Consider the following 18432-nt stretch of genomic DNA (forward strand, 5'->3'; position numbering starts at 1 on the left):
CACAAGCTCCTTTCACTACTCGCATATCAGATACATATGGTTTGCCCAAACCTGCAACAACTGGACCCCAGGCTGAAACAGATCCTGCAAAAGGGATACATCCCAAGCCACCGCTGACAACCTACCCTAAGTTACATTCTCCTGTACTGCATGACAGAGAAGCACCCTGAAAGCTGGAGAGTGAGCACACCCCATGTCAAATTGCATCTGAACAGTGGTTGTGACTGACACTAGAGTATTTTTTTATAGAACTGCACCTTATTAAAATAGGAAAACTTGCTTCATCACTAATCTTGCTTTAGACAGTCTGTTCACAAAACAAAAGAAAACCAAGAGCTTTATGAAAGTTCATTGGCTCTCATTACAAGAAATACATGCTTCCAGAAGACCCGAGTCATTTTACTGCAGTGCTGTCTTTCACACTTGCTTACCTCAACTCCCTAAAGTGAGCAGCTATTTGTGGAGAGGAAGGAAGTAAGATTGGGAGGTGTTCCTTAAAAGAGTTTGCACAGACTTGTTTGAGAACTAAGAGGAGTGATTGATAAAGAAATTATTGTTTTTTAAATAAGGCTTCATATGATAAGCTGGAATGCCCTCAAAAGACACATCCCCTTTATCTTACCAAAATGAAGACAAAGATGAGCCAGTAAGGAGAAAAACCTTTTATGCTTTTAAACTCACTGGTTAAAATGAATGTCTGTCAGAAAGGTGCATGTGAATGAGAAGGAAGGAAAAAAGGAAGAATTAAATTAATATTTACATAGCAGAAAAAAATAATTGGCACTTTGCATAAGAGTATATACTGATTTTATTACATTTATGTTTACTGATTGCAGGCTAAAAGAAACCACAACATATTCTCAGAGATTGCATAGTGAATCCTCCACAGAAGTACCAGAGGGGAAACAAGGAAGACAGTGTACTTATCTAGCCTCTAGATTGATACCAGAAAAGGTACCACTTTCTCAGGAAGACAAGTGACCTCAAGGAACTAGCAAGCCTGGGCAATTCACTGAAAGTTCCAGTGTACCGTCTATCTGCTAACAAGGAAGAAACAAATGTTTTCTTTGGCTGTGATCAAAGAAGGAAGAGATTTAGTCTTATAACAAAATACTGGAATATTCGATGAGGACTCTGATTTTTTTTGTTCCGTTTATTTTTTCATAATACTCCCCCCCCCATGACATACACTAGTCTCAAGAAACTGAAATTTGGCAACATATGTTCCTTTCATTTCAGTGGTTAACTGTTAAGTATAAAATTTGTACATTGTTAATGCTTCAAACAAACCAAGACAGAAATTAGCACTTTCACATTCAGATTTGTGAGGTAAAGAAAGAAATGTTGAAAAAAGTAACTCTTAGTTTTAAACACTTGAAACATTCCAGCATAACATGTCTTATGATATTGTACCATACAACACAGAGTTAGAACAATCTAAGCTCTTTTTGAATATGCACTCTGTCTTTAATTACTGGGAACATACTGCAGAAGAAATTCACTTCAAACACTTATACAATGAACTTTTCTTTGCACTAGCAGCTGAAAATTAAAGTTATGACAGAAGGAACTGGCACTGTGGGCCCCAGGGAAGTTTTAGTTCCACATAAAGCACATATAATTCAGAACATGGCTAGCCTGTTAGAAGAAATACAGTTTCTCTCATGAGTTTTTTCTGGTTAACACGTGGCAATGTAAACAGTTCTCTCCAACAGGGTAGGAATTTTTACCATTTCCTTTCACTACAAGTGAGGCTCCACCGAACAGTACACTTCTCTACCTTTATCAGAGACACATATCACCTGAATCTCAGGAGCTAATACCAACATCCTTTAGCATAAAGTTGCGCAGCTGTACAATGCTGCTAAGCTATATTCCATTTCTGTATTATCTATTTACTTTTTTTAAAAAAGAAAAAGTTACATAGTGGTTAGTGTCACTGGTTCCAGAGTGTTTAAAAAATACTAACAAAGATGAATATCAAGTTTACCAAATTCCATTCCAAGTACCCCAAAGCATGCACATGTGCGCGCGCGCACACACACACACTAACACTATTACTCTGAATTCCAGATACTGAAGTTACCTTGTGATAAGAAACATTAGCAGTTATTTAGGATTCCTGCTTAGACTTATGGTATAAAGAACAGGCCATTTAAATGGCATACTGATCAAGAGGAAAAGCAGAAAAGTCAGCTTTAAGGGGTAGGAGAATAACAGAAAAATCTTGGATGATCAAAAAAATCCTAGTTCAGTACATCCCATGACCTATGTTACAGTACTTGTCCCTGCTAAACACTAAATGTAAGCTACAATGAATAAAGAGAGGAGGGAACTGCTACCTATCCAAGTAAAGCAGTTATTTTTCCAGGTTGTGACTGACTAAGAGCCAAATCAAGTTACTACATCATACAAGACTTGTCTTCACAGTATTAACACACCAAAACATTTAGATATTGCCTTAAACTCAGGTTTACCCACTCTTACTGTCAAATCCAAAACTTTAAGTAATTTCACTTGAATTAAAACAAATTAGCCACATTTAGCAGTCCACACACAGTCTCATATCTAAATCTCAATCACTGTTATCTTTTTCAGTGAAGAATCCTACTCTCCCACCCCCTTTCAGAGGCTTTTTCTGAAACACCAGGTAAGAATATAAATGCAAGTCCTGCTGCCAGAAAGACCAAATGATTCTCCTCACATCTCAAATGAGTGCAAGTTTACTAAAAATGCTTTTCTTATCAAATATATCCTAGTCACAGAAATGATGTCTGATATCCACATATTTGTTTAAAATGCAGAGTTCAAAACACATAATCTTGATTTCTCCTTTAAGAACCAGGGTGCTGGGATCTCCAAGGTGAAGGCTCATTTTTCACTTCTCCTTTCCTCAGATTTAAAGCAGTACGGCTCAAATAAAACTCTGATCATCTCACATCATAGCATGTAAAATAGCATAATACTAAAAAATTCTGTGTTTACATGTAAACTCCAAAACAAGAGTTTAAAAGCAAGAAAACTCTTGGAATGGCACACAGTAATCCTCAGCAAGTAGGATGCAAATTTCAGCAACTTACGCTCATAAGGAAGTCCTCCCCAGTAATGACCAAAGTGCTAGCCACAATCCAAATCCCAACTTGAGCAGGCTGCATCTCCCCCTAGTATCTTAACTTCATAGTCCACTACGCTTACAAATGTTGCCTGAAGACAGCTTATGTGAAAGATCATGTTCCAGTAGATTGCTATGTATGTAGATCAAAATTCTACAGATGATCAAAACCAGAAATATCGACACATTCCACCTCAGCAGTGGCTTAGATGGTCCTGGAAATCACCAGGCCTAGATGCAAAGAGGTGTATTCAAGGGAGGGAGATAAGTATCATGCTTTCGTAATTGTGACCTTTGCTAGCAGATCTTGCTGGCACAGAGTAAATGAGATTTGTCCTGCCCTCTTGGTCAGAGGTAGGATGGTTATCAAAGTCCAGATGACAGAAGGAGGTCACAAGAGCCTCAGATTTTCCAGAAGAGGAAAAATAAAAAAACATAGGAAGTACAGCAGATTTGCCTCAAACATTTTTTTTTTTTTTAAGATCTGTAAACACAGTAATAAAGTTTAAAAGATGACAGCCGAGGACAATGACCAGATACATTGAGGAAAAAAGCAGGCGACTTGGTAAATGGCTTAAAAGCCACTCAGAAGCTGTAGTTTACTATTTTCAAAGTTGCTTCAAGTTTTAAATGACAAAACAAGTGATCTGAAAGGACAAAAATATATTAATACTTCAACTTATTTCTATTAATGCTAGATTAAAGCAATAAAAAGCATATACTCCTGCATACATTAAGAAAAGCATATGGAGCCACTAGGCTAAGAAGAGTCTTGTTTGGAAGCTTGAAGCAGCCATGGGGGAAGGAGGGATGGGAAGGAATGGAAATCAGATCTGAATGAAATGCAATTATTTGCTGCACACTAATTTGCCACTAAGAATCTTGTACTTCTCTTGTTAAATACCATACTGCTAATGTACTCTCTGCTTTGCTGAGAAGCATGTGTATACAGACTCAGCTAAGTGCACTATTCAAATATTGTATGAGATAAAATCGGCTTAAAGAGAGCCAGAGAAGGAATTTGTGTAAGAGTGAGCTGTCACTTGTATGGAGAGATATAAAAATAAGATGGGGAATGAAGGAAGCCTTCTTTGAACAAGTAATTTTAAGATGATTTTCTAAGTAACTAAAGTACTGCATTTATACAGTGTTAAAAATCTAATAGTTTCATACAGTACAATGACCTTCACAGAACACCAATACTGAAAGTTTAGGACTCCAGATGTCTATTAATTTAGTTTTTTAAAATACACAAGTGTATTTTAGAGGTAATTCAAGAAGTAATCACTAGCTAAAACTCAAGTTACCTCACGTTCCATCCACAGTAGTGCACCAAGTAAAGGACTTCTCCACCTTCGATGTCAGAATCTTTAATACTAGCTTCATACATTTTTTGATTTTTCCCTCTTCCATACCGCACTTGGACTTTCATGCCTGGTGGATAGCATTCAAATTCTTCTTCCTCATTGTTATTGTTGTCTTCTTCCTCCTCCTCCTCCTCATCCTCCTCCTCTGCTTCTTCTTCATCTTCATCTTCTTCCTTATTCGTGTCATCTCTTGAAAGGTTTAAAAAATTGTAGAGTTAATATGAGATACTTCATAAGCTTTTCAGTTCCAACCCACATATATTGATAAATATTGTGGATGCACTAGAGACTGGGAAACAGCAGGCTCCAAATTTGTGAAACTGCACTATAGCCGAGTAATATCAGCAAAACAGGATATAGTAATACACACAAAATCCAGTGATTGTAATGTGCAAAAATGACTTGACTAAAAGAAAAAAATAATCCATCAAAATCTGTATGAGCAGAAGATGTTCAAATTCATCTTTATATGATTCTTTCATGCAGTCCCTTTGCTAAATACGTTTTGTTTTCAGTTCATACTTATCCTTCTCAATATAAATTTCCCTAAATTCCATTTTTCAACCTACAGGTTTTAAAAGTGCTTCTTGAAACCTGCTTCCCCAAAAGATCCTTGCTTTATTATAACAAACAATCTCAACACCTTGAAGTGACTGCAACCAAAGCCAATTTTAGGAAAAAAAACTCCAAAACAACCTTATGCAAGTTAGCAAATCAAGCAACCTGTGCTAATTTATGACCTTGTCACTCGACAATCATGCTAAAAGTCTTCTAAATATAAGTCAAACTTGCATTTGATTATTATATAAATACACAAGCAGGTGTTCACTGTTCTCAAAAGTAAGCTAATTTTGAACACGTTTTTAGATATTTGGACCAATTTTCATAAGCACTAAGAATCCACAAATCTTGCTAGTCTCAGTCAGTGGCAGTTATGGACTGCTCAGTGTTCTGAAAGCTATCTCCAACCAGCTTAAAGAGTCAGACTACATTACAAAAGTTAATAGGGGAAAAGAAACCCCTTTTAATCTTAAATAGCTTTACAAAACAATGTTATTGGCCCTCACATCACTCTAATTCCACGCTCTGTGCAATACAGAAACGATTAGGGCCACTTACTAAATAACCACAGACCACTAATGCTTTAAAATCTTGAGAGATGGAACAGGTATGTTTGAATGTATTACAGACTGGAAGATAAGTGCTGCTCCAAGTCTGATTCATACCAATATTTAAAGTAATGTCACAAACACAAATGTCTGTATTAATAATCTAAATCTTCCAATTAAATTTTCAGTAGAAAATACTCAGATAAACCAAGCTACTTTCTCTCCGTGAAAGGATCAAATAGCATTTTAATTATTCAAATGTTTCTTTGTCGAAGTAAAACTGCAGTATTTCTATGTAATTAACTGGCAAAAGAAAATTTGGAACAATAAGCTAAATTCAACTGTAGCGTAACCACACTGATTTAATGAAATTACTTCTCACACACATATAAATACATAAATACATATAAATATATGTGTGAGTGTGTGTGTGTAAACACTGTGAGACAAATGATAAGTATTCCTTCTGTTGGTGTATTAACTAAATCAAATCACGTAAGATGCATCTATTCAGCGATACATAGCATGGACCAGACAGTTTTGTTCTGAAAGGCCAAGACTTTCAATTTATTATGTACTTTCAGCAGGCTCCTTTTCTAGTGAAGTTAAAAGCACCAGTTAAAAATGTAATTTAAGTGAATGAGCTTTGAAAGCTTACTTCATCTCCATTACAGTCACATGGCAAAATTCACTTCCCAAAGAAATCACAAAAAGGGTCCTGAAAGACTCAGATGAAAAATTCCTGAACAGAATTCCACAGCTAACAACAGAAAGTACCAACCAGTAATTTAAATGCTTTTAAATTATATTCTCTGCTGCACTAAATCAAAACTCCTAGCTAATTTCAGCTTAACAGTTATTATCATACAAAAGCTAAAAAACCTTGGCATTAGGAGCAGAGCCACCACTGCTCTGAGAACAAGATGAGCTTGTGATATCCCATTACTAACAAGACTTTTCAAAATTGGAACAAACCAAATTTTGACAAGTTTTTCCCGCCCTAGTGGCACAATCCTTAAATGCTGTCTGCAAAGAAAAACATGCCTGTGGGGGAGAATGAGGATTTTCCAGACACTGGCAATTGATGGTGCCAGTAGAAGTTTAACAAGTTTGGAGTCTCCCTCACCTTTAATCACCCTATGTTTTTTTTGGTATCCCAACAAGAAATCCTACAAAGACTCCATGACAATACCAGAACTTCTCTGGAAGAGATGTGTGAAACCCTTACTGTGAAGTTGAGTAACGTGGATGGTCAAGTAGATATGAAGAGCAGACTGTACATAGGTGGAGAAAATGCCAGGAAGCAAAAGCAAAATGGAAGCGGAGACGGCGGCAATTAATTAAAAAGTGTTCTGAAGAGTGATTTGGTTAGAGATCATAAGCTGGAGGTCTTGGGAAACCAAACGAAAGCAAAGAACATTCATCTTTTTGGAGCAGAAAAACCAGTATACTCATATAGCTCTTGGAACAACAAAACCCAAAACATATTCCAACAGTAGCAAGGAAGAAAAGATGCTGTTTTACAAGGTCATAAAAAAGCTCAATCCTGGCAGTGCAGATGAAGGAGAAGCTATGACTGTCATGAAACAGAAGTTTGTAAGAGAAAATAGTGATTTTAGCCATCCAGCATGCACAGTCATAAGCTCATTTGTCCATGTATGTATGCATGAGAACATCGGATTTCCTTTAATGCTGTTTAGTCAAAATCCCATAGTGGGGTGGGGGGGAAGAGAAGAAAAAAACCAAACAAACAAGCCTCTTGGCAGCAGCAGCAGCTGATAATGTGCATGAACACTGTATAAGAGACACAGCAGTGCAAGTGTAACTTCCAGAAACCAAAGTACCACCAGGAAGCTTATCAGGAAGACTCAAAAGCATTTCCAATTACAACCACGGACTAAAGAATATCCTCACCCCATCTCCCATGGAATGGGAATATAAACCTTCAGAAGCAGGAAATTAATGAATTAAAATGCAAAATTAATTGTTAATAAAGTAAAACCATTAAAACATTTAGATCATACAAATATTGCTTATTATTGGTTCCAAAGGACAGCGTGAAATCATTTAAAAGGCTAAAAATACTACAAGTTTTAAAAAATACACATATGGCAGGTAACTCTCAGTCAATATAAAGACTTAACATTAACAAGCCTGTAATAAGGGTAAGTATATCAATTAATAGATGTCATTAATAGATGAAATAGGACATGCTGTTACACCACAGAAGAAACTGCAATATCATGCAAACGTCTTTCAATTCACAATCTCTGGCACTAAACACAACATTATCACAAAGCCCGGGTGAAACCTATAAGACAGGGTGTGATTTGGAGCATTAGATCTGCCTCCTAGGATGCCTGTTTTGCAGCAAACCTAATTTTACCCCAATTCACTTCCCCTGACATACCATGCTAGCACACACAGCAGGTGAGATGGCAAATGCAAGATTATTTTTTTCAGGGGTTATTCTAAAACTTGAGGAAGCAAGATTATTTCAATTATTGGTTCAATTAAGTCATTATATTTAATTGAACCACTAGCAGAAATAAACTCCAGTGTAATTTACACTCTAAGTTTAGCAATTAGCTTCTATTTTTGTTTCCCTCCTTTTTCCCTTTTTCTCATCCTAGAGAACCTCTACTTCATATAACACAGAGCTGGAAGATGTCAAGTCTCCTTCATACTCTGACTTCTCAATTACCGCTGCATGCTGTAAGATGCCCTTATGCTTTAAGGCAGAGAGGCCTTTAAGATCTGAACTTAGAGCATTCCACTAGAATTTAATCTTTAATGAATCAAAATAAAAAAATCCCCCAAATTCACCAGTATTTGTGTTCCCTCTGAAGTTGAAAAGAAAACCTAAAAATAAAAGCTCCAAGGACTTCTGTCTACACACATAGAAAATATGAATAAATGCACATTTAGGGTCCATCATTCTGAGGGAAGAGGATTTGAATCACATCTGAGAGTAGTATAATTCACTTCAGCCATGCAAGGATGTACTGTCTTACTCGTGTTTTTCTCTGCTAATATGGAGAAGACAAATTAAAGGATCTCATGTTATTGCTTCTAATCATTCAGTCAAGGGTTTTTTAAGGTATTTTGAAACATTCCTCAAAAGCATAATTAATGGTTCAGAAGTCTGGCTGAGGAGTATAGCACTTTTCATTTTTATGGCAGTGGCTCACACTCAGCTTGAAAACATCTAATATTTGATGAATGCTTAAGGGCTCACCCATGCACATAAGTCTCAGTGACAGCTACCATGGTTAATAACCTCCGTAGTGACCATAAACAATGACAGAACCACTTTTCCCATATCAAAGACATCTCCCTTCCATTCAACATGATGCACATGCAGAACTGGTACATTTACACTGCCACTCTAACTTTATTATTGTGTCATTAGCATCTTATTGCTATATCAAAAGCAATTCTTACAGATATGTATCAGTGTATAGAACAGTATTATTCTATATTAAGAAAAAAATTAAATCAAATAGACTTTGTTTCTGAAAACATGACTATACAAAAACTTCCTTCCCAATACAAAGGCAGCCGGAATACACAAATAGAACCCACATCACAAATAAGATCCTAGAAATATGTTCCTATAAATGAAATACCTAAGTATGCTTCTTAAAAATGTATTTTTTTGCATAGACCCCAACAGTCTAAGATTCAGAGCAGATGTTCACACCAACTGTGCAATGAACACGACACATTTCTCTCCTTTCTTCCAAGCTGATCAATTCCATATAAACCTAAATCAGACTGGAGAAAGCTATCTCAATATATAGTTCTCAACAATAATCCAGAAGATAGAAGATATGCTCTCTGTATCAGATCTCCTTCACTCCAAAACATTTTAACCTTCCTGCTACCATTTTAGATTCACCACCATAAAACTTTGATATGTCATTTTAACAGATAAAGAGCTGAAGGAAACATAGTCTCTAACAATCTGTTATCTCCCATATGTTAAATGGAGCTTTTGACTATTACATAACCCCATTGTAAATTGCTATCAGAAAAACCCCATCAAGCATTTCCAGAAAATTTAACTCTTCCACAAATAGAAGCCACCATCAGCACAGGTACAGCACGCAGTCACCCTACCCTACATGGGTAATAAGCCCTAGTAAAACCTTTCACATGAAACAATGCCCATCTTAACCTAGTTCTCAACTACTGCTTTTATTACTCCTAGCTCCCTCCTACTGCTTAAAGGAGGGCAAATGCTCTTACTGCATGTAACAATGTATATAACAGCTCTAAGATTAAGATTTTTTCCCTTGCATGTGAATGAATGGTTTAACTCCATTCAAGATTATTAGCCAAAGAGGTTTAGCATTTTCTCCTTTTGATAGTCAAAATATAACAGTACCAATTCCCAGAAAACCATACCATGAAGACCTAAACCAGCAGCACGAGACAAACAGGTTTAGGTTTCTAAAGTATTCTTTAAGAACATTTGCTCATGCATTCCTTGGAGGAAATAGAAAAGCTGGCAGTTTTCAAGAAGAGAAAAAAACAAATCCAAGAAGTTTCATAAAACCAAGTAAGAACTACTTGTGAGTACTGAAAATGACAACCTGGTGAGTAAGGGCAGGGTAAGGATCCAGAGATGGCAGCCCCTCCTGGTTGGCACCTCAGCCAAAAGAAGGAAAACACAGTAACAATGCCTCTTGCAATCTTTCTACACTGTAACTGGGATTACTTCAAAGAATTTTGCCTGGTCACCTCAAAATTCCAAGTACTACCAATAAACAAGTCTGATGCAAGTTTTTGTTGTAAAGCAAAACTATCTGGATTGTGAGCATTTAATCTTTCAGTTCAGTAAAAAGATCTTGACAGTGGCCTGTCCCAGGTGTTTTAGAACAAAGTGTAAAAAAAAAAAAAAAAAAAAAAAAAAAAAAATCACAAACAACCCCACAAGAAAACAAACAACAAAAAACCCCATGGAGTTAATGATCTTGGAAAAAACTTCTTACTAATATTGGTTAACTAGCAATTAACCTATTCTTTATTTCACAAACTGTATCTGCTATGAACTTTTTAAACACTTACTTTTTTTTTAGTTTATATTAAAAAACCCACATCTTTAAAAGAAACTCTGCTAAGCTCCTGGCCTCAGTCTCTTGGGATCATGTTCAACTGACTACATTGTTCATTGTGTAGAAAAGTCCCTCAGTTCTTAATCTGTTGGCTTTCACTCAAGTCTTTGAATAGTTTTAATAGTTAATATTAGATGCTACAAAGGAAAATCACACCAACTATTCAATGATACATTTGAAGACCATTACTTCCACAACATGAAGTTAACAGGAACTTCAAAATAAGGAGGATTTTTAAACTTTCTTGTTTATTCATTGACCAAGAATGAATACTTTTTTGTATGTTAGGAAAAAGGATGGGTTTAGAAAGCCATTTTTGTAAAGATCTCTTTGGGACACTCCAATAAGAACACATTACCAGCCTTTTTCTTTTTTTTTTTTTTTTTTACTGTTTTTAAGACTAGAAGTTGCACAAAACTGTATGTAGCACATGCTTCTTCCACTAGCCATGGAAAAAACAAGTAAAGCATGTGCAGAATAAGGGGCAAGCTGCCTTTGCATCTCTGTTCTTAGTGTTCACTGATAGGCAAGCAGGCAAGAAACATGCACTCTCAGGAAGAAAGGAAGAGAACGACATTCAGCCTTTCTTCCTCTTCATCATGTTGTTAAAAGTCTGTGTAGAAGGTAGCAATCTCAAAGAGTCGAGATACACGGGACTGCAGAGAAACAAAACCTGTGGAAAATAAACAACCCTAACATCTGGTAGGACTTCCTGAGATCTGGAAGCTGGGAATTAGATCCAGTCCACCCAACACAAATTCAACAAGGAGAGCCTGAAAGTTTTTCTTGGTTCCTTGTGTCTATAAACAAATAAGATACATGAAGATGAGGAAAGTCCTACAGACATAAATTCACATAGAAAGCTCTACAAGTTTGCCTTATATTTTATTAGCTTTCATTTGCTTATTCAGTTAGGACTGTGAAAGACAGATGGTCCACAGCTTAGAAAAACCTTCTGGGAATACATTTTAAATACACTGACAAAAATTCAGTCCACAGTCACCTCTTTTTATTACATTTTCACTATTTTTTGTGCGTGTGATTAGTTTTCCACCTACAAAAATGCATTTTTCATTTTGTATTTCAGTTTGAAGACCTCACACTACAGCATTTTTCCCTCTGTATAACCTTTGCCACTTATAATCCATAAAGTTAAGAACAGGGGGAACACAATGTCTACTGCAACATTCCAACCAGCATACCAGGTTCCCAAAACCCTTTTATGGTATAAACACTAAAAACATTGTTTAGCATTTAGGATGACAGTGGCATTTTAAAAATCTCTTTAAAGTTCATACAAGTGCATTTTGTACTTCCTATTAACCTCAGAGGGAAGAAAGGAGAAATAATCACACTAACAGCACTACTGATTACAAATACTTATGGACTCAACTGTTACAAATGTTTGTTTTGAAAGTTAAAATTATTCCTTGAAACATATCACCCCAGCAATGACCACATCCCCACCCACATCTATTTTTAGTTATGCTTTCTATTCTAAGCAACTTGTTACAATCTTTCATGAATCAGAATAATGAAATATTAGTTAAAAGAGTTTTTACTGGATGAGTAAAGAGAAGTAGAGAGAAAAGAACTCATTCAATTATGAATAAAATTGGGGAAAATTAAGAGGAAATAGCATTTTATAGTTTTTTGTTGTTTTCATAAATAACAAACTAAGAAAACTTGTAACAACTCCTAATGTCATAAATAACCCAAATGAACATGAATAAGGATTTAAGAACTCCAAACAATAAAGGATTACTGAAAAGCAACTGCAGCTTATAACGTTATGTACCATGTACTATAGCTGCATGGTAAGTATTAAGCCACTGTACGTTTATAAATAAACACAAAGTAATGTCACAAACATACACACATACGAATACACAGTTTAGGGAACTTTCAAAACTTCTATTCTCTAAGCAGTGCAAAGTTTTCCATCTGTTTAATTACATATTTTGAAAGTGGCATTGTAAAATCAGTCTTTAATAATTCAGAAAAATCTAGGAAATCTGTTACAGTACAACTCATCTAGTTCATGTTAAGAATGACTAATATAACAAACTCCACCAATTGGTGTTTTTAAAAAGAAAAATTCACATAGAATATAAATGAAATCACACCCACAGAGAAAAGGCTCTGAGTTCAAGTAAACTTGATTTTCCTGTATTCTGCAATTCTGAGTTACAGAAATCGCCAAAGTAATCTCATGAAAATATTTAGGAAGACAAAAACATTTTACAAAAGGATCCTTTCAGAATCTGTCATATGGAAATCAAAACCCTTAATAAAGTAAAAAGAACTATTACCAATGAATCAGATATCAATATACTGAACTACGCCATTCTGTCACAACTCTTAATGGGCCAGAAAAAGCATTAAGAGTTAATGATATTTACACAGAAGATAAGACAACTGATCTACTAAACAGCAGAGATTGCTGGAATCAACAAGGGAATTAGTGGTCAGGCAACAGCTGGTATTAAGTACAAAAAACCCCATCCCTGATACACAGATTGCCATGAAAGTATAAGGAGGTGTCATTAGCTGCTCTCCTTCTTGTAACAGCTTCTCCCTTAAGCATCTGTTACTGTTTTTTGTTTATTACAGTATCTTGTCTTCAGAGACCTTCAATCTGACCTATAATGGCCATTTATTTGTTCTTATCATTTGAAATCATATTGTATGAGTGTCCTAACTGCAACGATATAAATTGTTAAAATGCTGGAGATTAGTGAGGACTATACTCAGTTTTAAATTTCGTATTTTTTACATGGCTGACAAAAAACACTTGGGTTTTTTTTACACTGAAACAGGAAAACCTGCCCATTCCATAGAGAAAATGAGACGTGACCTGCACACATCCAGTGATTACATGGCCCTGAGCATCCCTATTACTTCAGTCTCCTACTTCCAAAACTCCTGTCTGAAACACTGCACAAGAGACTCTTGCCAGTATCACACCTCCTCAATGACAAAGCTGTTACTGAGCAATGCAAGGTACTTCCATCTTTTCCCACATTATCCATTACACACCATGGTCCAACAGGAAAAGCTGGAAACCATAAGTGATGTACCAAAATTAAGTAGACAAATATTACTGGCAATGCCTGCAATATTTTTGTCTTAAATCAGTCACCTATGCTTTATATGTTATTTTCCCACTCAGCTTATAAATACTTAGGCCTGGACCCCATAACACCTTAAGCTGTTTGTTTTGGGGTTTTTGGGGGTGGTTTTGGGTTTTTAGTTTTTTTGTTTTTAAATTAGATCCACAAACTTCAGTGGCTCTAACCATGACAAAGTTCAGAACACACAGGCCTCTGGAAGATATGAGACTAATTCATGACAGGGATGTCTAATCTGAAGTTTAAATTACAGGAGTAAAATTTAATGAACACACATCAGATGCCTTAGTTGATTATAAACAGTGCAACTTACCCTGATTTTTCTTTTTCTTCAGTATCTGCATTTATGGTAGGATTGTCCATTTCTTTAATCTTCTCTTCCTCTTTATCTTCTAGTTTGGTTTCATCTTCAGTTTTGATTACATTTAAGTCCTTTTCTTGATCTGGCTGAGTATACACAGAATCTGGCAAATTTTTTTTGCTTCCCTAGGATAATAAAACCTTTAGTTAACTTCCAAGGTGAAATAAGAATACAAAGGATTTAAGAAAAGGCAAACAAACCACACTGAAGTTATATGAGCAAAAAAATCTAGAGCCTAGGGTTTGTTCTAAAATTACAGCACCTCCACTGTTTTTCCTCCTGAAAATCTAAAGCTAAACATAAGAGACTTTAAAGTTGAAGCCACTGTCCTAACTAGTTTTGTCACAATAATACAGGCATGCTGCTCTTAGACTTGAACCGCAAAGCAGTCCTCAAGATGAACACTTCATAGGGTACACTTCCACTTTGGATGTAAGTACTGGCCCACATGGTATTCACCTCAGAGTTAGTACCAGCAGTCAGACCAGGACTGGCTGCCACTTACACACAGAAGCATTACAGTTGTGTTGCACACCGACTTGAGGAGCTACACTGCTTCCAGAGCAAAGTGTTAAGTCTGCATAGTGCAGCACATCAGCTTACCACCCTGGGCTTCCTTTGCTAAAACCACTGAGTCAACACTGGACTTTGAAAAGCTATAAACAATTGTCTTTCTGGACCACTGAACTACGTTAGACCACTGTGTACATCATATGGCACAAGTATTCGTAGAGCTTCACTGGAGCAGAGAAGTAAAAGCAAGATTTATGAGGGCTTAAAAGCACAGCTAAACGCAAAATAAAACTATCAGCTCTGTAGTTAGACATGAGCATGCATTACCCAGATCAGGACAAAGCTGCACACTAATTAGTCTCCATTTGACTTGAGAGGCCCCCAGACACATGGAATGGTGCAGGTGCTTCCTAACAAGTAAGACATTTTGACACCATGATCCCCTAAAACAGGCATCTAGGGATAAATGTGGCTCAAATGTGTTGTTTTGAATTAGGTTTACAGCATATTTTTGTCTTGGTTTAAATCCATTATGGAGATTTCAATATTGGCAAGAATTCATGGTTATCAACCACCACCTGACTTTATAAACAGTATATAACATGAACATTAAAATATTTTACCAGCACAGAGGGCTTATCATTTTCTTTACTTTCATTATCACTCTCAGCTAACTTTTTTTCTTCTTGTTGCACTACTGCTACTTCTTCCTGCTTGCGCTCTTCCTTATCCACTTTTATTTCTTTTAAATCCTGCTCTGGTTCTTCACGCATCTTCAGTTCTTTTTCCTTTTCACAGTCTTTACAAGGCTTGCTCGTCACTTTCTCTGGCAATGCCATTTGAAATTCAATGTTAGCTGATGTACAATACTCTTCAAAACCATAGAGATATCTAAAAGAAAAAAATTGCTTGCAGTAAGCAAGTTTGTTTCAAGAAAGAACATGCTACCTAACAGAAGCTAAACATGAACTGTAAGTTTAAAGCCTAAAAAACTGTATTATAATGAAAAAGTTATGGACTTTACGTATATTACCACTACTACCATAAAATCACTTCAGTTCATTCTAGTGCTGTTTTAGCACAAACTTCATATTTTTATTACTTACTTTTTGTATGCACATTTAACATTATATCCTGCAGCTGAATTCAATACAGGTATTCCAAGATCTTGATAAACTTGCTTCCACACTGCTCCACTTTCAATCTGTTAAAGAAAATGAAGTAATATTTTTTTAATTAACTCACTGACAAAAAAAAGACTAAGTCAACAAAATTTACCATTCTGGAAAAAAATTAAGTAATTTTATCTGATCTATAAAATTACTATTTATCACACACACAGTATTTTACTATAAAGCAAGCTGTAGTCAAATGTAACTACTTTAAGCAGTTCAGCATTTCTGCATTTCAGTGAGGCACAGCAGGCTTTCCTCTCCAGGTGGTAATAAAACAAAGGAAAGAAAATACAAAGACCAGAAAAATCCATATATGTTTTAGAAAAATTAATTCAAAGCTTTAACAATACTCAGCCCTGGCAATACTGCAGCAGATACAGTGGCTACCAGTCTTTCACTGTGTCCTTAATATGCCCTTTGGTGTCAAAGTTTTGTGACAGTGTGATATGCTCATTTCTAACCATCTGTGAAGGTAAAGCAGATGTGCTGCAATAACCAAGTACAAGATCCTTCCTTGTATATCAGAAAGGTGTCACTGCACAAACATACCTCCTCAACCAACAGACTAAATTTATGGGAAGCAGTCCAAAGCAGTAACAGAATCTGCTTGGCCATGAATTCCATATGCTTCAGTTATTGCTCCAAGACCAATCCCACTAATCCCACTCAGCACATTCTTCTATATACTGCCCAGAATAGACAGGAATTAAGGGCCTCACATCAGACCTTAAACTAGGTTATTTATCTTTGACTATTTATTAAGTAGTGACTCTTTTCACTTTCTGAGGTGACAACTCTATCAAACATTTCTTGAAATACCACAAAAACACACATGATGGCTGATCTTATGCAGCAATAATTAAACACACTGAGAAGACGTGTAGTTTATTTAGAATATAATTAGATTCTGGTTCCTGTTAAAACATGTTATTCAGAGCTACAGGGTGTCTTACATAGCCGTAGCATTCAATCTTCATATGTCTAAAGCTCCTGTGTAAGATTCTTCTTAACCAGTACTTAAACAAAAGTAAACAGCATCCTCAGATTTTTATGGGTCTGGAATATTCATCATACCAATACTCACATTATCAAATCCTCCAAGCTTGTGTACAAGTCTGAATAATTTGAAGAGATTCAAATTTCTATATCCTAACACAGGTCGTTTGTTAATAGGAGTTCCTGTGAACAAAGACAGTTATTTCAGTGTTTTGAAGTACTTTTTTCTGAATAACATGAAATCCACAGCATATGCACTACTACACTACTAAATACAGTATTGTAAACTCCTCTCTGACCACCTCATGCATCTGGTACTTTTTCTTCATTAAACTAAACAAACTCAAGAGTATTAATAACCCATTTTCCCTGTAGTTCAATAATGTAATTTAGTTCATACATATGCATTTTTCCATATATTACTGAAGACGCACAAATGATGCAACTTTTCTTTCTACCTTTATTATACCTCTTTTTTATTTCACCCACTGAAACAACTATATTTAAAAGACCAGCACAGTCCTTTCACTACAATAAAAAAACCCCAAACCAACAAACAAAACAACTCCCCAGGAACAAATCCCACAATGCTTCAAAGATCTAAAACTTCCTATGCTAATGTACTATCAGTAGCTACTGCGTTGTCATCTCTTGTCAATTGTCCCTCGACTCATATTCACATGTAATTAAAGAGATACTAATTTAACTAGTTATAATACTAAACTAAATACAAACACCTTCACCCCTACCTCTACAGACACTGCACTTTTCTTGCACTGTACAAATACCTGGTCAAGACTTAATATAATAAATGGCATTTGCTTTTAAAAACAGTTCAATCTGCCTTACTGATAATGTTCATGCATTTGAGTGATCAGGATTCACACAAGAAAATTACCACAAAGTAAATACTTTTTTCCATGATCCTAAAAAGTATTTTAAAGTTATTAAACTGAGCATACACATGAATATGACTGGAGATATTAAATGTTTGATTATACACACTGTAAGTACACAGTAGAAAATACACCTGGATATATGGAGTACTACCCATTTATTTCTGAAAGTAGGAATAAATGACTATTTTAGAAGAAGAGTCAAGTGACAGACTTCACTTCTAAATCACGGGGAAGTCAGAAGTGATGAATACAGTCTCAATTTCCAAAACTGAACTGCAACACACTACTAGTTTACAGACTCAATTATTTGAAGTACTGCTAAGCAATACATCTATCGCCAGCTTCTACAAGTTAGAGATAAAATGCTTACCTCTGTCTTCCATGAACTTGTATAATTGCTGAAGAAAGTTCTCTCGTTCTTCAGGAAATGGCTCTATTTCCTCCTGTTTAAAGTAACGCACACAAGAACATTATCACCATTTTGAATTTCGTATGAGAAACATACAGCAGTGATAATTGATGTTCAAATGTTCAAGGCTGGTTTACTGTAGTCAGCAACAGGATACTATACAAAGAGACACATGCTCAGTGCTATGCCACATGGAAGTAAGTTCTATAAACTACAAACAGTTTTTCAAAATATATAAAA

General features: G+C 35.8%; 1 protein-coding gene across 1 annotated transcript in view; it reads right to left on the bottom strand.

The window, feature by feature from the left end:
- ARID4B (AT-rich interaction domain 4B) overlaps window positions 1–18432 on the bottom strand; it is a 67648-nt gene that overhangs the window by 16293 nt on the left and 32923 nt on the right. Inside the window, exons 13-18 of the mRNA XM_026844584.1 lie at window positions 18154–18226; window positions 16973–17067; window positions 15820–15917; window positions 15337–15604; window positions 14153–14325; window positions 4420–4668 (exon numbers count right to left, since the gene is read on the bottom strand). Of these exons, the coding sequence (XP_026700385.1) occupies window positions 4420–4668; window positions 14153–14325; window positions 15337–15604; window positions 15820–15917; window positions 16973–17067; window positions 18154–18226 (956 nt within the window). The remainder of the gene's footprint in view (window positions 1–4419; window positions 4669–14152; window positions 14326–15336; window positions 15605–15819; window positions 15918–16972; window positions 17068–18153; window positions 18227–18432) is intronic.

Source organism: Athene cunicularia (genome assembly GCF_003259725.1).
Source record: "Athene cunicularia isolate RWA chromosome 3 unlocalized genomic scaffold, athCun1 chr3_part1, whole genome shotgun sequence".
Taxonomy (NCBI): Eukaryota; Metazoa; Chordata; class Aves; order Strigiformes; family Strigidae; genus Athene; species Athene cunicularia.